At 44.3% G+C, this 23,271-nt stretch overlaps 4 protein-coding genes and 1 pseudogene across 22 annotated transcripts in view; all 5 read left to right on the forward strand.

Annotated features, from left to right (window-relative positions):
- Positions 1–23,271, forward strand: part of LOC306777140 (protocadherin gamma-C5-like) — a gene marked incomplete at its 5' end in the record, with an annotated part of 227,308 nt that overhangs the window by 191,613 nt on the left and 12,424 nt on the right. For 4 of the 18 annotated variants that reach the window (XM_079268135.1, XM_079268136.1, XM_079268139.1 and 1 more), the window contains one exon: positions 20,498–23,170. The exons of 11 other annotated variants lie outside the window; for them this stretch is intronic. In XM_079268135.1, the coding sequence (XP_079124261.1) occupies positions 20,705–23,170 (2,466 nt within the window). Of the gene's footprint in view, positions 1–16,895; positions 19,383–20,497; positions 23,171–23,271 lie in introns of those variants that run through there. 3 more of the 18 variants (XM_079268125.1, XM_079268141.1, XM_079268134.1) reach the window with 3 other exon arrangements.
- On the forward strand, positions 141–2,618 carry LOC306777144 (protocadherin gamma-C5-like; the record flags this gene model as incomplete). The annotated part of the gene is made up of 1 exon (XM_079268151.1): positions 141–2,618. One exon carries the CDS (start codon positions 141–143, stop codon positions 2,616–2,618), a length of 2,478 nt encoding a protein of 825 aa, XP_079124277.1.
- On the forward strand, positions 4,556–7,033 carry LOC306777145 (protocadherin gamma-C5-like; the record flags this gene model as incomplete). The annotated part of the gene is made up of 1 exon (XM_079268152.1): positions 4,556–7,033. The coding sequence occupies one exon, from the start codon at positions 4,556–4,558 to the stop codon at positions 7,031–7,033; it is 2,478 nt and encodes an 825-aa protein (XP_079124278.1).
- LOC306777568 (protocadherin gamma-C5-like) lies at positions 8,996–12,322 on the forward strand (the record flags this gene model as incomplete). Its single annotated transcript, XM_079268731.1, has 2 exons — positions 8,996–11,472; positions 12,310–12,322. The coding sequence occupies 2 exons, from the start codon at positions 8,996–8,998 to the stop codon at positions 12,320–12,322; spliced, it is 2,490 nt and encodes an 829-aa protein (XP_079124857.1).
- Positions 12,500–14,977, forward strand: LOC306777143 (protocadherin gamma-C5-like; annotated as a pseudogene). The gene has a single exon. The product of its transcript is annotated as a protocadherin gamma-C5-like (transcript).

Consider the following 23,271-nt stretch of genomic DNA (forward strand, 5'->3'; position numbering starts at 1 on the left):
AGGCATCCGGAATATATCTTCTATTAACAATTATTTAAGGATTTATTTACACTGGCGTGTCCATTCTGGCGATGGATTTCAATGTTTGGTTGTATTGACGAATATCTCGATGGGAAATAACGTCTTCTAACGGACCGGGGATGACAAAGAGAATTGGATACCGAGACTGGAGATGGCTTGCGCTGTGGTGGTTTTATTTCTTTCTCTTGTGGAGTACAATAGACGGACAGACTCGATATAGCATCCCGGAGGAACTGAAACAGGGCTCTGTGGTCGGAAATCTAGCAAAAGATCTTGGTTTTGGACTATCAGACATTTTTGAGCGTAAGCTGCGTGTCGACTCTGAGGCTGGAAAGCAGTATTTCAGTGTTGATGCGGGGAAGGGCGAGCTGGTGGTGAATGACGGGATAGACAGAGAGACTCTATGCGGACAAAGCACCAGCTGTGTGTTGCCGTTACAAGTTGTAACAGAGAATCCGCTACAGCTACACCGCATAGAAGTGGAAATAAGAGACATAAATGACAATTCTCCGATGTTTTTAACAGAGGAGCGATCTTTAAAGATAGCAGAATCTACTGCCACCGGTATACGCTTCCCGTTAGAAACAGCACAGGATCTGGACGTTGGTAGTAATTCGGTAAAATCTTACACTCTAAGTAAAGATGAGTGTTTTGGTTTAAGGATTAAAGAGTTGTCTGGTAATCGAAAGGTTCCGGAACTAGTACTCGAGAAATCCCTTGACAGAGAGAAACAAAGTGTCCATCATTTATTACTGACAGCTTTAGACGGAGGCAATCCTGTCAAAACTGGAACCACAAAAATCACAGTGACTGTCCTCGACAACAACGACAATGTCCCTGTTTTCAAAAGGCCATTGTATAATGTGACTGTACATGAAAATAATGTCGCTGGTTCTGTACTTGTACAAGTTGAAGCAACTGACGCAGACGAGGGAGTTAATGGGGAGATTGAATACGTATTTGCTGAGCATACACCTCAATCGCTGTTATCTGTCTTTCAGTTGGATTCAGGTACAGGTGAAATTTCCTTGGTAGGTCAGTTAGATTATGAAAGCAGTCCAATGCATGAAATAGATATAACTGCAAAAGACAAAGGCGTCCCTGAGATGGAGGGCCACTGTCGTGTGCAAGTAATAGTAATAGACATTAATGATAATGCACCAGAAATAGTTCTAACGTCAAAACCAAACACTATACGCGAGGATGCACCAAGAGGCACAGTAGTGGCTTTAATCAGAGCACGAGACCTTGACTCTGGCGATAATGCCAATGTGGTGTTAAAACTCCCAAGAAGTTCTCCGTTCAGTTTGAAACCATCATTTTCTAACAATTACGCACTGGTTACCAGTGGTGTATTAGACCGAGAGAGGTTCTCAGAGTATAATATTGAGATAACAGCCACTGATTCAGGCTCTCCTCCTCTATCCAGTAAGAAAATTATACCTGTCAGCATCACTGATGTGAATGACAACCCCCCTATATTCAGTCAGCCGTCCTATAATGTGTATTTAAAAGAGAATGGGGTCCCAGGATCTATACTGTACTCTGTATCAGCATCTGACCTGGACTTTGGTGAAAACGCCAAAATATCTTACTCTATACTGGACTCTAAAGTGCAGGACGTTTCTGTCTCATCTTATGTTTACATTAACTCAGATAACGGCAGCATCTACAGCATGCACTCGTTTGACTATGAGAAACTGAAGGTGTTTCAGATTCAGGTTCAGGCAAAGGATCAGGGCTCTCCGTCTCTCAGCAGCAACGCCACTGTCCATGTTTTTATCCTGGACCAGAACGACAACGCCCCCGCTGTTATTTACCCCTCCTCCGCTGCCCTGGGCTTCCTCTCTCATCAGAGGATGTTCCGCTCCACTAAAGCGGGTCACCTGGTTACTAAAGTGACGGCCGTGGACGCTGACTCGGGCCATAACGCCTGGATCTCCTACAAACTGGCGGAGGCCACAGACGCGTCTCTGTTCACTGTCAATCTGTACACAGGGGAGGTGAGGACTAAACGCGCTGTGTCCGAGCAGGACGACTCCTCTCAGAGGCTGCTTATAGAGATCAAGGACGACGGGGAACCGGTCCAGTCCGCCACCGTCACGGTGTCCATCCTGCTGGAGGACGGCCTCCATGAGCCCATCTTAGACCTCCGACAGAAAGTGACCGAGCCCATCAAGAAAACTGGGAGAATCACCCTTTATTTGATTCTCTCGCTGGCCTCGGTGTCCGTGCTGTCTCTGGTGACTTTTCTCATCTTAGCGGTTAAATGCATGAGGAACAGCAGAAGCAGCGGTAGTTGCTGCATGACAGGGACCGACTTTGACAATTACAAGAACCCCAACAGAAACCTGCAGATTCAGCTCAACACTGACGGACCTATAAAGTACGTGGAGGTCCTGGGAGGAGACATGTTGTCTCAGAGTCAGTCCTTCAGGTCCTGTATGTCTCCAATGTCTCCAATGTCAGAGTACAGTGATTTCACTTTGATTAAACCGAGCAGCACCACTGACTTTAATGAGGTGATCAGTGTTCTGGATGCGTCTCTACCCGACAGCACCTGGACCTTTGAGAGCCAGCAGGTGAGCAGAGAGTAAAAGAAACAATGATATTATTCAGTTTTGTAAGAATATTATTTACGCTGCTTTTCACTACAAAGAAAGCACGTTTGTTTTCGCTATAAAACGTTATGAAAACAAGGTATTTCAGTTGATCTTTAACATTTGGGATATTTGTTGCCTATCGTCGATGTATTTTAAAATGCAAACTAAAACGTGTCATTTGTGTAGTTGACTTCGACAGCATTTATGGCACAGCAGCTGTTGTCATTTGACCTGAAGAGTGAGTTGGATGTTGAATGTTTCGAGCTCAGTACTTCAGCACCACATGGATGGACAGCGACTGCAACACATGAGGCGTACTGAGGGCATAGTAACCTTTTCCACCCCCCTATTTGTAGGCTTCTGCTCGAAAATAGCATACCTATACTAAAGACACCACAGTTCTGTACTACAAGGTCTATTTTAATACTTTTTGAGGCTATAATCAGATCACAACACTGGTGAGATTGTTCAGTGGGTAATATTGTGTATATGTTGCTGGTTAATACAGCAAATGAAGACATTACACAGCTCAAATTGAAAATATTCAGATTCGCCTGAAAAAAAAGCACTTGTATTGATATTGTGTTGTTGAAATACTGCAGCAGCTCCCTAAAACGCTCCCAAATCATTGCACAACTGATCAGTAGTTTCTGAATAAAGGTTAAAGTGGGATAAAGTGAAGAATAAGAGGTTTTAGTACAGAGAGGTCACGTGAGGTTATCATTTTCGAACCAGCTGTTGCAGCTCTTTTATATAACTATATATTTCACTTTTTTTATCACTCATATTGCTCAATACATCCAAATACAGCTGATAGGAATCATTTTTGAGATTCCTAACATCATCAGAGTATGTTTCTGGCTGTCATTTATAGGATTTTCTCAGTTCATGTGTGTCTATGGGGCTCCAGGTCAGCCTATGATTGGTTGATCTCAGTCATTGAACCCGCCTTCGAAACGTCAGAGTCTCAGCAAGGCGGGTGCCGAAGCGGGTGTTGAGTGACACATTTTTCATTGAGTAAAGTTGAAAGAAGTCTCGCGTCTCCCCGAGTGTAAATTTCCGCTCTCAGGACGTCTGACCGCTCTTATTCTGGAAACAGCGCTGAAGTAAACCGGATGCAGTTGGCATCAATGATTCGAGCTTTGAAACGGATAATCTCCGACGATATTTTACTAATTTTTCATAAAACCTGACCAAAAACCCACGATTTGTTTCGACGGAGGGCAGTGCCATGGTACCGTTGTCCACTCACAGCTTATAGTGGTCCCACAGAGAGCAAACCCGGAGGTATGTATACTGTTCATGATGGCTTCTGGGTAACGATGAAAATGCTTCACCGTTTAAAACTAACAAACATCATAACTTTTTCTCTCTCAGTACATTTCCTGGACTTATTTACTTACAACACTGATGATTGCAGTTAGAAGTCAAAGCCAAATACATATATTAGGTCTCATCAAATCAACTGTAAACTGTTGATAATTCTGATATACAATTATTGATATTAATATATGTTTTTGGTTTAACATTTCTATAAGTCATAGAAATGTGAATGACATCTCCCGGTTGTGCGTCGCTTTCTCTTTCATGTCAGAGCAAAGGGGTTTGTGTGTCTTTAACGAGGCTGCTCAGTTTCCCTCTCATTGGATGCGAGAGATGGACGCTCTGCACCAATATCATTCTGAACTGTACAAAGAGATCTACTCCCTCCCCCATGCAGCTTCAGCACCAAATCACAATGCTCGGGGTTGGAGGAGAGTAGGCAAATCGTTCATATTGCCTCCTCGGAGTGCATGGTTATATATAAATGTAATCTTTGACCATGAACGGGCGTCGTTTTATTGGAATATGTCCCGCTCTCGGAATATGGATTTTGACTTTATGTTCGCTGTTCTTGTGGATTGGAAATTATGCATTTCACTGAAATGGGGATGACAAAGAGAATGGGATACCGAGCCTGGAGATGGCAGGCTCTTTGGTGGCATCATTTCTTTCTCTTGTGGACTACAATAAGCGGACAGACTCGTTACAGCATCCCAGAGGAACTGAAACAGGGCTCTGTGGTAGGAAATCTAGCCAAAGATCTGGGTTTGGGATTATCAGACATTTTTGAACGTAAACTGCGTGTGGCTTCTGAGGCTGATAAACCGTATTTCACTGTTGATGCGGGGAAGGGCGAGCTGGTGGTGAATGACAGAATAGACAGAGAGGCTCTATGTGGACAAAGCGCCAGCTGTGTTCTACCTCTGCAAGTCGTTATAGAGGACCCACTGCAGCTACACCGAATTGAGGTTGAAATAAGAGATATTAATGACAATTCTCCGAGTTTCCTTTCAAATGAATTATCTTTAAAATTAGCCGAATCAGCAGCAGTTGGCACGCGCTTTCCCTTGGAGAGCGCAACGGACCCCGACGTTGGAAGCAATTCCTTGAAATCATATACTCTTAGTAAAAATGAGTGTTTTTCCCTTAAAATAAAAGAAATTGAGGGAGGTAAGACCGTTCCGGAACTTGTTTTAGAAAAGCCTCTAGATCGAGAGAAAAAAGCTATTCACAAAATATTACTGACAGCATTAGACGGTGGGAATCCACCAAGATCCGCAACCTCACAGATAACCATAAGCGTGCTAGACATAAATGATAACTTCCCGGTGTTTGAAAAAAACGTTTACAAAGTAACCCTCGGTGAAACAAGTGCAAAGGGAGCTATTGTTATAAAGCCCAAAGCAACAGATGCAGATGAAGGTTTAAATGGTGAAATTGAATTCTCATTTGGCTCTCGGACACCAGATTCGTTATTGTCAATTTTCGACATTAACCCTTTAACAGGTGAAATTACTCTTAAAGGGGAGTTCGACTATGAAACCTCCAAGTCATATGACATTGATGTAACTGCAAAAGACAAAGGAAGCCCTGAAATGGAGGGCCACTGTCGCGTGCAGATTGATATAACTGATTTCAATGATAATGTTCCAGAAATAGTTTTTACTTCTCAGCCAAAGCCTGTACGCGAAGACGCACCAAGTGGAACCGTAGTTGCTTTGATCAGTGCGCGAGACCTTGATTCCAATGCTAATGGCAAAGTGACATTGCAAGTCACAAAAGGCTCTCCTTTTAATCTGAAACCATCATTCTCCAATAATTACGCACTGGTTACCAGTGGCCCTTTAGACCGAGAGAGGTTCTCAGAGTATAATATTGAGATAACAGCCACTGATTCAGGCGTTCCTCCGCTGTCCAGTAATAAAATTATTCCTGTCAGCATCACTGATGTGAATGACAACCCCCCTATATTCACCCAGACCTCCTATAATGTGTATTTAAAAGAGAATGGGGTACCAGGCTCCATACTGTACTCTGTATCAGCATCTGACCTGGACTTTGGTGAAAACGCCAAAATCTCTTACTCTATACTGGACTCTAAAGTGCAGGACGTTTCTGTCTCATCTTATGTTTACATTAACTCAGATAACGGCAGCATCTACAGCATGCACTCATTTGACTATGAGAAACTGAAGGTGTTTCAGATTCAGGTTCAGGCAAAGGATCAGGGCTCTCCGTCTCTCAGCAGCAACGCCACTGTCCATGTTTTTATCCTGGACCAGAACGACAACGCCCCCGCTGTTATTTACCCCTCCTCCGCTGCCCTGGGCTCCCTCTCTCATCAGAGGATGTTCCGCTCCACTAAAGCGGGTCACCTGGTTACTAAAGTGACGGCCGTGGACGCTGACTCGGGCCATAACGCCTGGATCTCCTACAAACTGGCGGAGGCCACAGACGCGTCTCTGTTCACTGTCAATCTGTACACAGGGGAGGTGAGGACTAAACGCGCTGTGTCCGAGCAGGACGACTCCTCTCAGAGGCTGCTTATAGAGATCAAGGACGACGGGGAACCGGTCCAGTCCGCCACCGTCACGGTGTCCATCCTGCTGGAGGACGGCCTCCATGAGCCCATCTTAGACCTCCGACAGAAAGTGACCGAGCCCATCAAGAAAACTGGGAGAATCACCCTTTATTTGATTCTCGCTCTGGCCTCGGTGTCCGTGCTGTCGCTGCTGACTTTTCTCATCTTAGCGGTTAAATGCATGAGGAACAGCAGAAGCAGCGGTAGTTGCTGCATGACAGGGACCGACTGTGATAATTACAAGAACCCCAACAGAAACCTGCAGATTCAGCTCAACACGGACGGACCTATAAAGTACGTGGAGGTCCTGGGAGGAGACATGTTGTCTCAGAGTCAGTCCTTCAGGTCCTGTATGTCTCCAATGTCTCCAATGTCAGAGTACAGTGATTTCACTTTGATTAAACCGAGCAGCACCACTGACTTTAATGAGGTGATCAGTGTTCTGGATGCGTCTCTACCCGACAGCACCTGGACCTTTGAGAGCCAGCAGGTGAGCAGAGAGTAAAAGAAACAATGATATTATTCAGTTTTGTAAGAATATTATTTACGCTGCTTTTCACTACAAAGAAAGCACAACGTTTGTTTTCGCTATAAAACGTTATGAAAACAAGGTATTTCAGTTGATCTTTAACATTTGGGATATTTGTTACCTATCGTCGATGTATTTTAAAATGCAAACTAAAACGTGTAATTTGTGTAGTTGACTTCGACAGCATTTATGGCACAGCAGCTGTTGTCATTTGACCTGAAGAGTGAGTTGGATGTTGAATGTTTCGAGCTGAGTACTTCAGCACCACATGGATGGACAGCGACTGCAACACATGAGGCGTACGGAGGGCACAGTAACCTTTTCCACCCCCCTATTTGTAGGCTTCTGCTCGAAAATAGCATACCCATACTAAAGACACCACAGTTCTGTACTACAAGGTCTATTTTAATACTTTGTGAGGCTATAATCAGATCACAACACTGGTGAGATTGTTCAGTGGGTAATATTGTGTATATGTTGCTGGTTAATACAGTAAATGAAGACATTACACAGCTCAAATTGAAAATATTCAGGTTCGCCTGAAAAAAAAGCACTTGTATTGATATTGTGTTGTTGAAATACTGCAGCAGCTCCCTAAAACGCTCCCAAATCATTGCACAACTGATCAGTAGTTTCTGAATAAAGGTTAAAGTGGGATAAAGTGAAGAATAAGAGGTTTTAGTACAGAGAGGTCACGTGAGGTTATCATTTTCGAACCAGCTGTTGCAGCTCTTTTATATAACTATATATTTCACTTTTTTTATCACTCATATTGCTCAATACATCCAAATACAGCTGATAGGAATCATTTTTGAGATTCCTAACATCATCAGAGTATGTTTCTGGCTGTCATTTATAGGATTTTCTCAGTTCATGTGTGTCTATGGGGCTCCAGGTCAGCCTATGATTGGTCGATCTCAGTCATTGAACCCGCCTTCGAAGCGTCAGAGTCTCAGCAAGGCGGGTGCCGAAGCGCGTGTTGAGTGACACATTTTTCATTGAGTAAAGTTGGAAGAAGTCTCGCGTCTCCCCGAGTGTAAATTTCCGCTCTCAGGACGTCTGACCGCTCGGCCATGCTGGATTGACCGCTCTTATTCTGGAAACAGCGCTGAAGTAAACCGGATGCAGTTGGCATCAATGATTCGAGCTTTGAAACGGATAATCTCCTACGATATTTTACAAATTTTTCATAAAACCTGACCAAAAACCCACGATTTGTTTCGACGGAGGGCAGTGCCATGGGACCGTTGTCCACTCACAGCTTATAGTGGTCCCACAGAGAGCAAAACCGGAGGTATGTATACTGTTCATGATGGCTTCTGGCTAACGATGAAAATGCTTCACCGTTTAAAACTAACAAACATAATAACGTTTTCTCTCTCAGTACATTTCCTGGACTTATTTACTTACAACGCTGATGATTGCAGTTAGAAGTCAAAGCCAAATACATATATTAGGTCTCATCAAATCAACTGTAAACTGTTGATAATTCTGATATACAATTATTGATTTTAATATATGTTTTTGGTTTAACATTTCTATAAGTCATAGAAATGTGAATGACATCTCCCGGTTGTGCGTCGCTTTCTCTTTCATGTCAGAGCAAAGGGGTTTGTGTGTCTTTAACGAGGCTGCTCAGTTTCCCTCTCATTGGATGCGAGAGATGGACGCTCTGCACCAATATCATTCTGAACTGTACAAAGAGATCTACTCCCTCCCCCATGCAGCTTCAGCACCAAATCACAATGCTCGGGGTTGGAGGAGAGTAGGCAAATCGTTCATATTGCCTCCTCGGAGTGCATGGTTATATATAAATGTAATCTTTGACCATGAACGGGCGTCTTTTTATTGGAATATGTCCCGCTCTCGGAATATGGATTTTGACTTTATGTTCGCTGTTCTTGTGGATTGGAAATTATGCATTTCACTGAAATGGGGATGACAAAGAGAATGGGATACCGAGCCTGGAGATGGCAGGCTCTTTGGTGGCATCATTTCTTTCTCTTGTGGACTACAATAAGCGGACAGACTCGTTACAGCATCCCAGAGGAACTGAAACAGGGCTCTGTGGTAGGAAATCTAGCCAAAGATCTGGGTTTGGGATTATCAGACATTTTTGAACGTAAACTGCGTGTGGCTTCTGAGGCTGATAAACCGTATTTCACTGTTGATGCGGGGAAGGGCGAGCTGGTGGTGAATGACAGAATAGACAGAGAGGCTCTATGTGGACAAAGCGCCAGCTGTGTTCTACCTCTGCAAGTCGTTATAGAGGACCCGCTGCAGCTACACCGAATTGAGGTTGAAATAAGAGATATTAATGACAATTCTCCGAGTTTCCTTTCAAATGAATTATCTTTAAAATTAGCCGAATTAGCAGCAGTTGGCACGCGCTTTCCCTTGGAGAGCGCAACGGACCCCGACGTTGGAAGCAATTCCTTGAAATCATATACTCTTAGTAAAAATGAGTGTTTTTCCCTTAAAATAAAAGAAATTGAGGGAGGTAAGACCGTTCCGGAACTTGTTTTAGAAAAGCCTCTAGATCGAGAGAAAAAAGCTATTCACAAAATATTACTGACAGCATTAGACGGTGGGAATCCACCAAGATCCGCAACCTCACAGATAACCATAAGCGTGCTAGACTCAAATGATAACTTCCCGGTGTTTGAAAAAAACGTTTACAAAGTAACCCTCGGTGAAACAAGTGCAAAGGGAGCTATTGTTATAAAGCCCAAAGCAACAGATGCAGATGAAGGTTTAAATGGTGAAATTGAATTCTCATTTGGCTCTCGGACACCAGATTCGTTATTGTCAATTTTCGACATTAACCCTTTAACAGGTGAAATTACTCTTAAAGGGGAGTTCGACTATGAAACCTCCAAGTCATATGACATTGATGTAACTGCAAAAGACAAAGGAAGCCCTGAAATGGAGGGCCACTGTCGCGTGCAGATTGATATAACTGATTTCAATGACAATGTTCCAGAAATAGTTTTTACTTCTCAGCCAAAGCCTGTACGCGAAGACGCACCAAGTGGAACCGTAGTTGCTTTGATCAGTGCGCGAGACCTTGATTCCAATGCTAATGGAAAAGTGACGTTGCAAGTCACAAAAGGCTCTCCTTTTAATCTGAAACCATCATTCTCTAATAATTACGCACTGGTTACCAGTGGCCCTTTAGACCGAGAGAGGTTCTCAGAGTATAATATTGAGATAACAGCCACTGATTCAGGCGTTCCTCCGCTGTCCAGTAATAAAATTATTCCTGTCAGCATCACTGATGTGAATGACAACCCCCCTATATTCAGTCAGCCGTCCTATAATGTGTATTTAAAAGAGAATGGGGTACCAGGCTCCATACTGTACTCTGTATCAGCATCTGACCTGGACTTTGGTGAAAACGCCAAAATCTCTTACTCTATACTGGACTCTAAAGTGCAGGACGTTTCTGTCTCATCTTATGTTTACATTAACTCAGATAACGGCAGCATCTACAGTATGCACTCGTTTGACTATGAGAAACTGAAGGTGTTTCAGATTCAGGTTCAGGCAAAGGATCAGGGCTCTCCGTCTCTCAGCAGCAACGCCACTGTCCATGTTTTTATCCTGGACCAGAACGACAACGCCCCCGCTGTTATTTACCCCTCCTCCGCTGCCATGGGCTCCCTCTCTCATCAGAGGATGTTCCGCTCCACTAAAGCGGGTCACCTGGTTACTAAAGTGACGGCCGTGGACGCTGACTCGGGCCATAACGCCTGGATCTCCTACAAACTGGCGGAGGCCACAGACGCGTCTCTGTTCACTGTCAATCTGTACACAGGGGAGGTGAGGACTAAACGCGCTGTGTCCGAGCAGGACGACTCCTCTCAGAGGCTGCTTATAGAGATCAAGGACGACGGGGAACCGGTCCAGTCCGCCACCGTCACGGTGTCCATCCTGCTGGAGGACGGCCTCCATGAGCCCATCTTAGACCTCCGACAGAAAGTGACCGAGCCCATCAAGAAAACTGGGAGAATCACCCTTTATTTGATTCTCTCTCTGGCCTCGGTGTCCGTGCTGTCGCTGGTGACTTTTCTCATCTTAGCGGTTAAATGCATGAGGAACAGCAGAAGCAGCGGTAGTTGCTGCATGACAGGGACCGACTGTGATAATTACAAGAACCCCAACAGAAACCTGCAGATTCAGCTCAACACTGACGGACCTATAAAGTACGTGGAGGTCCTGGGAGGAGACATGTTGTCTCAGAGTCAGTCCTTCAGGTCCTGTATGTCTCCAATGTCTCCAATGTCAGAGTACAGTGATTTCACTTTGATTAAACCGAGCAGCACCACTGACTTTAATGAGGTGATCAGTGTTCTGGATGCGTCTCTACCCGACAGCACCTGGACCTTTGAGAGCCAGCAGGTGAGCAGAAAAACGTATAGTTATAAGTGTTTTCAGTCATTATTATCCTCAATGAGATTTGATCCTTATATGGGCAGGCTTAGCATTTTTAAATTCTGTATTTAAATTGATCTATAAATAAAAATAAAAAGTTTGTAATTATGTTGAAATTCGTTCAAATCTGACAACATACACATTCTAAATTTGTATTTATTTTTGCAATGTGTGTTGCCCTCGCAACAGAATGGCAATAAAAATGTATAAACAGCGCTGCCCATGGCCAAATGACAAAACTTCTATCTTGGGTGTTTTGAGAATACGTTTTATTTTCGATGTAGATGTTGTGAAAGCGGATTTTTTTAAGTGACATACTATTGAAGCAAATCAATTAATTCAACAATGAATACGGCCATATTTAAATCAAGTGCGAACTTTTCAACTTTTCTAATCATCAAAATATTATTTTTGAAAGCACTGCGCATATATTCCCATTAATAATCAGACGTTAATTTCACCTTTTAAAGAAAATGTTTAGCCTCTTGTGATTTGAAGTTCATGAGATATCTTAGATCCAAGTGTTTAAGTGTATGATTAGTTGGCAATCATTTGCAAATTAACTGTAACTTGGATTGGGGGTTTTGTAATTAAATCCTTTCATTTCTCATCAGCTGAGTTCAAAAAATTTTTTGTCCAAAGACAATTACCAGTTGAAACTGACACTCACTAATGTTAACTTTGTCAAAATGCATTGATACGTTGAAGGGGTGCAGTAGCTTTAGAGTTAGGTCTTTGTGATTGGATAGCAGGGATGGTTGCCGTGAACCAATAGCATACAGGACTGTACAAAGAGATCTACTCCTTCCCCCATTCAGTCACACCACGTAACCCTCACAGTGAGCTGGAGAGGAGATGCGCTCATCAAAGGCATCCGGAATATATCTTCTATTAACAATTATTTAAGGATTTATTTATACTGGAGTGTCCATTCTGGCGATGGATTTCAATGTTTGGTTGTATTGACGAATATCTCGATGGGAAATAACGTATTCTAACGGACCGGGGATGACAAAGAGAATTGGATACCGAGACTGGAGATGGCTTGCGCTGTGGTGGTTTTATTTCTTTCTCTTGTGGAGTACAATAGACGGACAGACTCGATACAGCATCCCGGAGGAACTGAAACAGGGCTCTGTGGTCGGAAATCTAGCCAAAGATCTTGGTTTTGGACTATCAGACATTTTTGAGCGTAAGCTGCGTGTCGACTCTGAGGCTGGAAAGCAGTATTTCAGTGTTGATGCGGGGAAGGGCGAGCTGGTGGTGAATGACGGGATAGACAGAGAGACTCTATGCGGACAAAGCACCAGCTGTGTGTTGCCGTTACAGGTTGTAACAGAGAATCCGCTACAGCTACACCGCATAGAAGTGGAAATAAGAGACATAAATGACAATTCTCCGATGTTTTTAACAGAGGAGCGATCTTTAAAGATAGCAGAATCTACTGCCACCGGTATACGCTTCCCGTTAGAAACAGCACAGGATCTGGACGTTGGTAGTAATTCGGTAAAATCTTACACTCTAAGTAAAGATGAGTGTTTTGGTTTAAGGATTAAAGAGTTGTCTGGTAATCGAAAGGTTCCGGAACTAGTACTCGAGAAATCCCTTGACAGAGAGAAACAAAGTGTCCATCATTTATTACTGACAGCTTTAGACGGAGGCAATCCTGTCAAAACTGGAACCACAAAAATCACAGTGACTGTCCTCGACAACAACGACAATGTCCCTGTTTTCAAAAGGCCATTGTATAATGTGACTGTACATGAAAATAATGTCGCTGGTTCTGTACTTGTACAAGTTGAAGCAACTGACGCAGACGAGGGAGTTAATGGGGAGATTGAATACGTATTTGCTGAGCATACACCTCAATCGCTGTTATCCGTCTTTCAGTTGGATTCAGGTACAGGTGAAATTTCCTTGGTAGGTCAGTTAGATTATGAAAGCAGTCCAATGCATGAAATAGATATAACTGCAAAAGACAAAGGCGTCCCTGAGATGGAGGGCCACTGTCGTGTGCAAGTAATAGTAATAGACATTAATGATAATGCACCAGAAATAGTTCTAACGTCAAAACCAAACACTATACGCGAGGATGCACCAAGAGGCACAGTAGTGGCTTTAATCAGAGCACGAGACCTTGACTCTGGCGATAATGCCAAAGTGGCGTTAAAACTCCCAAGAAGTTCTCCGTTCAGTTTGAAACCATAATTTTCTAACAATTACGCACTGGTTACCAGTGGTGTATTAGACCGAGAGAGGTTCTCAGAGTATAATATTGAGATAACAGCCACTGATTCAGGCTCTCCTCCTCTATCCAGTAAGAAAATGATACCTGTCAGCATCACTGATGTGAATGACAACCCCCCTATATTCAGTCAGCCGTCCTATAATGTGTATTTAAAAGAGAATAGGGTCCCAGGATCTATACTGTACTCTGTATCAGCATCTGACCTGGACTTTGGTGAAAACGCCAAAATCTCTTACTCCATACTGGACTCTAAAGTGCAGGACGTTTCTGTCTCATCTTATGTTTACATTAACTCAGATAACGGCAGCATCTACAGCATGCACTCGTTTGACTATGAGAAACTGAAGGTGTTTCAGATTCAGGTTCAGGCAAAGGATCAGGGCTCTCCGTCTCTCAGCAGCAACGCCACTGTCCATGTTTTTATCCTGGACCAGAACGACAACGCCCCCGCTGTTATTTACCCCTCCTCCGCTGCCCTGGGCTCCCTCTCTCATCAGAGGATGTTCCGCTCCACTAAAGCGGGTCACCTGGTTACTAAAGTGACGGCCGTGGACGCTGACTCGGGCCATAACGCCTGGATCTCCTACAAACTGGCGGAGGCCACAGACGCGTCTCTGTTCACTGTCAATCTGTACACAGGGGAGGTGAGGACTAAACGCGCTGTGTCCGAGCAGGACGACTCCTCTCAGAGGCTGCTTATAGAGATCAAGGACGACGGGGAACCGGTCCAGTCCGCCACCGTCACGGTGTCCATCCTGCTGGAGGACGGCCTCCATGAGCCCATCTTAGACCTCCGACAGAAAGTGACCGAGCCCATCAAGAAAACTGGGAGAATCACCCTTTATTTGATTCTCGCTCTGGCCTCGGTGTCCGTGCTGTCGCTGGTGACTTTTCTCATCCTAGCGGTTAAATGCATGAGGAACAGCAGAAGCAGCGGTAGTTGCTGCATGACAGGGACCGACTGTGATAATTACAAGAACCCCAACAGAAACCTGCAGATTCAGCTCAACACTGACGGACCTATAAAGTACGTGGAGGTCCTGGGAGGAGACATGTTGTCTCAGAGTCAGTCCTTCAGGTCCTGTATGTCTCCAATGTCTCCAATGTCAGAGTACAGTGATTTCACTTTGATTAAACCGAGCAGCACCACTGACTTTAATGAGGTGATCAGTGTTCTGGATGCGTCTCTACCCGACAGCACCTGGACCTTTGAGAGCCAGCAGGTGAGCAGAGAGTAAAAGAAACAATGATATTATTCAGTTTTGTAAGAATATTATTTACGCTGCTTTTCACTACAAAGAAAGCACAACGTTTGTTTTCGCTATAAAACGTTATGAAAACAAGGTATTTCAGTTGATCTTTAACATTTGGGATATTTGTTACCTATCGTCGATGTATTTTAAAATGCAAACTAAAACGTGTAATTTGTGTAGTTGACTTCGACAGCATTTATGGCACAGCAGCTGTTGTCATTTGACCTGAAGAGTGAGTTGGATGTTGAATGTTTCGAGCTGAGTACTTCAGCACCACATGGATGGACAGCGACTGCAACACATGAGGCGTACGGAGGGCACAGTAACCTTTTCCACCCCCCTATTTGTAGGCTTCTGCTCGAAAATAGCATACCCATACTAAAGACACCACAGTTCTGTACTACAAGGTCTATTTTAATACTTTTTGAGGCTATAATCAGATCACAACACTGGTGAGATTGTTCAGGGGGTAATATTGTGTATATGTTGCTGGTTAATATAGTAAATGAAGACATTACACAGCTCAAATTGAAAATATTCAGGTTTGCCTGAAAATAAAGCACTTGTATTGATATTGTGTTGTTGAAATACTGCAGCAGCTCCCTAAAACGCTCCCAAATCATTGCACAACTGATCAGTAGTTTCTGAATAAAGGTTAAAGTGGGATAAAGTGAAGAATAAGAGGTTTTAGTACAGAGAGGTCACGTGAGGTTATCATTTTCGAACCAGCTGTTGCAGCTCTTTTATATACTATATAACTATATATTTCACTTTTTTTGTCACTCATATTGCTCAATACATCGAAATACAGCTGATAGGAATCATTTTTGAGATTCCTAACATCATCAGAGTATGTTTCTGACTGTCATTTATAGGATTTTCTCAGTTCATGTGTGTCTATGGGGCTCCAGGTCAGCCTATGATTGGTTGATCTCAGTCATTGAACCCGCCTTCGAAACGTCAGAGTCTCAGCAAGGCGGGTGCCGAAGCGGGTGTTGAGTGACACATTTTTCATTGAGTAAAGTTGAAAGAAGTCTCGCGTCTCCCCGAGTGTAAATTTCCGCTCTCAGGACGTCTGACCGCTCTTATTCTGGAAACAGCGCTGAAGTAAACCGGATGCAGTTGGCATCAATGATTCGAGCTTTGAAACGGATAATCTCCGACGATATTTTACAAATTTTTCATAAAACCTGACCAAAAACCCACGATTTGTTTCGACGGAGGGCAGTGCCATGGTACCGTTGGCCTCTCACAGCTTATAGTGGTCCCACAGAGAGCAAAACCGGAGGTATGTATACTGTTCATGATGGCTTCTGGGTAACGATGAAAATGCTTCACCGTTTAAAACTAACAAACATCATAACTTTTTCTCTCTCAGTACATTTCCTGGACTTATTTACTTACAACGCTGATGATTGCAGTTGGAAGTCAAAGCCAAATACATATATTAGGTCTCATCAAATCAACTGTAAACTGTTGATAATTCTGATGTACAATTATTGATTTTAATATATGTTTTTGGTTTAACATTTCTATAAGTCATAGAAATGTGAATGACATCTCCCGGTTGTGCGTCGCTTTCTCTTTCAGAGCAAAGGGGTTTGTGTGTCTTTAACGAGGCTGCTCAGTTTCCCTCTCATTGGATGCGAGAGATGGACGCTGTGCACCAATATCATTCTGAACTGTACAAAGAGATCTACTCCCTCCCCCATGCAGCTTCAGCACCAAATCACAATGCTCGGGGTTGGAGGAGAGTAGGCAAATCGTTCATATTGCCTCCTCGGAGTGCGTGGTTATATATAAATGTAATCTTTGACCATGAACGGGCGTCTTTTTATTGGAATATGTCCCGCTCTCGGAATATGGATTTTGACTTTATATTCGCTGTTCTTGTGGATTGGAAATGATGCATTTCACTGAAATGGGGATGACAAAGAGAATGGGATACCGAGCCTGGAGATGGCAGGCTCTTTGGTGGCATCATTTCTTTCTCTTGTGGACTACAATAAGCGGACAGACTCGTTACAGCATCCCAGAGGAGCTGAAACAGGGCTCTGTGGTAGGAAATCTAGCCAAAGATCTGGGTTTGGGATTATCAGACATTTATGAACGTAAACTGCGTGTGGCTTCTGAGGCTGATAAACCGTATTTCACTGTTGATGCGGCTAAGGGCGAGCTGGTGGTGAATGACAGAATAGACAGAGAGGCTCTATGTGGACAAAGCGCCAGCTGTGTTCTACCTCTGCAAGTCGTTATAGAGGACCCTCTGCAGCTACACCGAATTGAGGTTGAAATAAGAGATATTAATGACAATTCTCCGAGTTTCCTTTCAAATGAATTATCTTTAAAATTAGCCGAATCAGCAGCAGTTGGCACGCGCTTTCCCTTGGAGAGCGCAACGGACCCCGACGTTGGAAGCAATTCCTTGAAATCATATACTCTTAGTAAAAATGAGTGTTTTTCCCTTAAAATAAAAGAAATTGAGGGAGGTAAGACCGTTCCGGAACTTGTTTTAGAAAAGCCTCTAGATCGAGAGAAAAAAGCTATTCACAAAATATTACTGACAGCATTAGACGGTGGGAATCCACCAAGATCCGGAACCTCACAGATAACCATAAGCGTGCTAGACATAAATGATAACTTCCCGGTGTTTGAAAAAAACCTTTACAAAGTAACCCTCGGTGAAACAAGTGCAAAGGGAGCTATTGTTATAAAGCCCAAAGCAACAGATGCAGATGAAGGTTTAAATGGTGAAATTGAATTCTCATTTGGCTCTCGGACACCAGATTCGTTATTGTCAATTTTCGACATTAACCCTTTAACAGGTGAAATTACTCTTAAAGGGGAGTTCGACTATGAAACCTCCAAGTCATATGACATTGATGTAACTGCAAAAGACAAAGGAAGCCCTGAAATGGAGGGCCACTGTCGGGTGCAGATTGATATCACTGATTTCAATGATAATGTTCCAGAAATAGTTTTTACTTCTCAGCCAAAGCCTGTACGCGAAGACGCACCAAGTGGAACCGTAGTTGCTTTGATCAGTGCGCGAGACCTTGATTCCAATGCTAATGGCAAAGTGACGTTGCAAGTCACAAAAGGCTCTCCTTTTAATCTGAAACCATCATTCTCTAATAATTACGCACTGGTTACCAGTGGCCCTTTAGACCGAGAGAGGTTCTCAGAGTATAATATTGAGATAACAGCCACTGATTCAGGCTCTCCTCCACTGTCCAGTAACAAAATGATACCTGTCAGCATCACTGATGTGAATGACAACCCCCCTATATTCAGTCAGCCGTCCTATAATGTGTATTTAAAAGAGAATGGGGTACCAGGATCTATACTGTACTCTGTATCAGCATCTGACCTGGACTTTGGTGAAAACGCCAAAATCTCTTACTCCATACTGGACTCTAAAGTGCAGGACGTTTCTGTCTCATCTTATGTTTACATTAACTCAGATAACGGCAGCATCTACAGCATGCACTCGTTTGACTATGAGAAACTGAAGGTGTTTCAGATTCAGGTTCAGGCAAAGGATCAGGGCTCTCCGTCTCTCAGCAGCAACGCCACTGTCCATGTTTTTATCCTGGACCAGAACGACAACGCCCCCGCTGTTATTTACCCCTCCTCCGCTGCCCTGGGCTCCCTCTCTCATCAGAGGATGTTCCGCTCCACTAAAGCGGGTCACCTGGTTACTAAAGTGACGGCCGTGGACGCTGACTCGGGCCATAACGCCTGGATCTCCTACAAACTGGCGGAGGCCACAGACGCGTCTCTGTTCACTGTCAATCTGTACACAGGGGAGGTGAGGACTAAACGCGCTGTGTCCGAGCAGGACGACTCCTCTCAGAGGCTGCTTATAGAGATCAAGGACGACGGGGAACCGGTCCAGTCCGCCACCGTCACGGTGTCCATCCTGCTGGAGGACGGCCTCCATGAGCCCATCTTAGACCTCCGACAGAAAGTGACCGAGCCCATCAAGAAAACTGGGAGAATCACCCTTTATTTGATTCTCTCTCTGGCCTCGGTGTCCGTGCTGTCTCTGGTGACTTTTCTCATCTTAGCGGTTAAATGCATGAGGAACAGCAGAAGCAGCGGTAGTTGCTGCATGACAGGGACCGACTGTGATAATTACAAGAACCCCAACAGAAACCTGCAGATTCAGCTCAACACTGACGGACCTATAAAGTACGTGGAGGTCCTGGGAGGAGACATGTTGTCTCAGAGTCAGTCCTTCAGGTCCTGTATGTCTCCAATCTCTCCAATGTCAGAGTACAGTGATTTCACTTTGATTAAACCGAGCAGCACCACTGACTTTAATGAGGTGATCAGTGTTCTGGATGCGTCTTTACCCGACAGCACCTGGACCTTTGAGAGCCAGCAGGTGAGCAGAAAACTAGCAGTCGTTGTGTGATAAGTGTATCTACAAATATGTCTGAACAGCATTCACAAAATGCCAGTTTTATGTATCTCATTGCGTATCTGTGTCCATTAAATGTGTGTTGTGAAACCAAATCACACAATTTTGGTGTAAAGTTCCTGTATAGTCCATTCATAGCCTTTGGTCAACACCAGGGTTGGATTCCAGCTCAAAAACTACGTGACAGCACTTTTTTCCCCTTCACGATCACGTTTTATCACTTTGGTAAATTAAGCTATCGGTTAGATAGTATTTTAATATTAAGGCTGTGTAATATAATATTGCCTTCATCATATGTTTAAGAAAAAGTAAAGAAAAAAACTTTTATTGTGATCTTTTATTTTGATGAATGATTATAAACCTAATACAAAATATCAACTTAATATTGCATTGCCTTATGTGAAAACAATCTTTTCATTTTCAATTGAAATGTTCAGGTTAAACTAGTTTGTGTGTTATTTATATCTACACTCTGTTGCAACATTGCAACAATGATACTTTTGTATTGATGCGTCCACCCAAACAAATCATTGCCCTCTGATTTAGGCTACATGGCCTGTATCTTTAAATTGTCTTCTTCGTGGCATTTTATAGCTTGTTTTTTATTTATTTTTATTTGTACGTATGCTGAAGCCCATTTTTAACTTCCCATCCATAGACGTACGTGAGAGGGGAAAGCCAGTTTGGAAACCATGCCCCCCTGCGGATACAAATAGCATTGCTATAGATAACAGCAGCTTGACACACATGCTGTGTTTTGATGATGAGGAGCTCTCTCTGCATTCTAAAACGATATAACAATAACATAATTATATCATCTATTCTCCATATATTTTTCTTGGATTTATAGAAAATCAGTCATGGCATATTCCTCTGTGGTTCCGTTGGCATTGTCTTCTCAAACTTTTACAATGAGAATTAAGTCTTTGCCTGCTAGTGGAAGTGGAGTCACTGGAAAGTTTTCTGTCTGTGTGACAGAGCTGGTCCAGCCCTGCCCTCCAATGGGGGGAAGGCCTCTGTGGCCTCTCCCCGCCCATGTGCGGAGTGAGGGAGAGACAGAGCAGAGAGTTTCAGCGAGGGCAGAAAATACTTTGATTTTCATCCTCGTTTTTTTTTCTTAAAATACGGCCGAAATGATCACATCAAAACTTCCCATCGCTCTATTTTTAAAAAGGAAATGTTTATCATCAAGCCTGGCCGCCTCGTTTTAACACTACTATGGATACGTTACGGTGAAAGAAGAAGTTAAAAACTTTCCAATTCTCCGATCCTCGGAGCGCAGCACAATGGACTCCAAACAGAGGAAGCGCTCCGGAGGAGGGAGGCTGTGGAGGCTTTGCTTTTATCTAGCTTGCCTCCCCTGTGCCTCGGCTCAGCTCAGCTATTCCGTATCGGAGGAACTCAGCCCGGGCTCTGTCGTTGGGAACATCGCTAAAGATTTGGGTCTTACTGCTCAGGGGATTGTTCAGAGGAGATTGCGGGTGGTCTCGGAATCCACAACGCAGTATTTTGAGGTGAAGCAGGCGACCGGCGATTTGGTCATCAAGCTAAAAATTGACAGGGAACAATTGTGCGAACTAAGTTCAGCATGTTCACTACATCTTCAACTACTTCTGGAGGAACCTTTAGACATTCATCGCGTTGTGGTGGACATTATGGATGTGAATGACAACGCACCGCAGTTTTCAACCAGCAACATTTCTCTGGAGATATCAGAGGCGGCCGCTCCAGGCACAAAGTTCCGTTTGGAGAGCGCACACGACCCAGACGTGGGTACCAACTCGTTACGCACTTACCATCTCGCAGCGAATGACTTTTTTATTTTGAATGTGCAAACTAAAATTGACGGCAGTAACTTTCCAGAGCTACTGGTGGATAAACCTTTGGACAGGGAGACGCAGGCCTCGTTTCGCCTTTTGCTCACTGCTGTAGATGGGGGTCAGCCGGTGAAATCTGGCTCAACACTCATGCTCATTAGAATTCTGGATGTAAATGACAATGCGCCCGTCTTTGACGAGCCGGTAAAGAAAGTTCGGCTTTTAGAAAATGTTGCACGGGGCACTTTAGTTACCAAATTGAACGCGACTGACGCGGATTCGGGTAACAACGGAGAAATATCTTTCCTTTTTAGTAAGTACACACCGGAACGCGTTGTCAACCTTTTCAGTGTGGATTCTAAAAGCGGGGAGATCCGTGTGAAGGGCGATGTGGATTACGAGAAAGCCACTGCATACCACATCACAGTGCAGGCCAGAGATGATGGTTCCCCCGCTATGGAGGGATCGTGTAACGTCATAGTGGACATTGTTGATGTGAATGACAACGCACCAGAGGTGACACTGACAAAAGTGATCAGTCCTATCAGAGAGGACTCGGCACCAGAGACAGTGATAGCGCTCATAAGTGCACGGGACCTGGACTCTGCTGTAAATGGGGAGGTTACATTAACTGTCCAACCAGGTTTACCATTTAAACTGAATGCAGCTTTTGGCATGCATTACAGCCTCACCACTGCTGGAAACCTGGACCGTGAGACTATCCCAGAGTACACAGTGGTCATCAAGGCCACTGATGCCGGTTCCCCTCCCCTTTCATCACAAACCACCTTTGTGGTGAAGCTCTCTGATGTAAATGACAATGCTCCCACCTTCTCTCAGCCTTCATACTCTGTGGACATCCCAGAGAACAATGCTCCCAGTGCCTCCATTGCTGCTGTTTCAGCCACTGACCCAGACCTTGGTGACAATGCTCGCATCTCCTACTCTATCTTTCCCAGCATGGTCCAGGGCTCACCCATCTCTTCTTATGTCTACATTAACCCAGAGAGTGGCCACATCCACAGCATGCGCTCTCTGGATCATGAACAACTTAAAGCTTTCCGTATTGAGGTGCAGGCCCGGGATGCTGGGGTGCCTCAAAGGACAGCCAACGTCACGGTGCATGTATTTGTGGTGGATGTGAATGACAATGTGCCAGTGGTTGTACACCCCTCCTACCCAAAAGACAAAGGATTACAGTTCACTGTGGCCCCATCTGTGGGCCCAGGGCACCTCATAAATAAACTTGTAGGGGTGGATGCAGACAGTGGGCACAATGCATGGTTGTTTTACTCAATCGCCTCTGGACCAAATGCTGGCATGTTCCGTATTGGGGCACACACCGGTGAGCTCCGCACAGCCCGCAAATGGGCAGAGGATGAAGAGGGCTCAACTTATGACATCATGGTCATCATTCAGGACAATGGTGACCCGCCGAAGTCCAGTTCTGTGAACATCACAGTAACTGTGGATGAGAAGGGCACGACCAACGATGCTCCAGCAAGACCTCGCCACCCACCTTTCTACCACCGCACTGGGATGTCGGACATCACTTTGTACCTCATCATCTCTATAGCCTGTGTATCAGCTGTGTGCTTTATCACTTTTGTCATCATCACGGTGCGTTGCCTCAGGCACCGTGACCCAGGGCTCGGAGAGTCGGACTGCTGCTGCTGCTACGGTCGCCACAGGACCAGCCGCTACCATCAGAGGCCAAGCAAGGACCTGCATCTGCAGCTCAATACCGATGGACCCATACGCTATATGGAGGTTGTGGGCGGCTCCCAGGACCCGCACACACGCACCTACAGGCCCTGTTACTCCACCTTATCCAGCCGGAGTGACTTTGTATTTATGAAGACACCCATGCTGAGTCAAAACAACACGCTCAACATGACACTCAGCAGGAAGCACCTTATGAACTCAGCCAATGAGGTGAGGGATTAGAGCACGCATGGCATTGGTGGGATATGCCATTGTGGGATAAGACCAATTCAGGTGTTTCAGTATCTATGTGTTTAAGAAATGCCTTAAGT

The sequence above is a fragment of the Melanostigma gelatinosum genome (assembly GCF_949748355.1).
Source record: "Melanostigma gelatinosum genome assembly, chromosome: 5".
NCBI classification, from domain to species: domain Eukaryota; kingdom Metazoa; phylum Chordata; class Actinopteri; order Perciformes; family Zoarcidae; genus Melanostigma; species Melanostigma gelatinosum.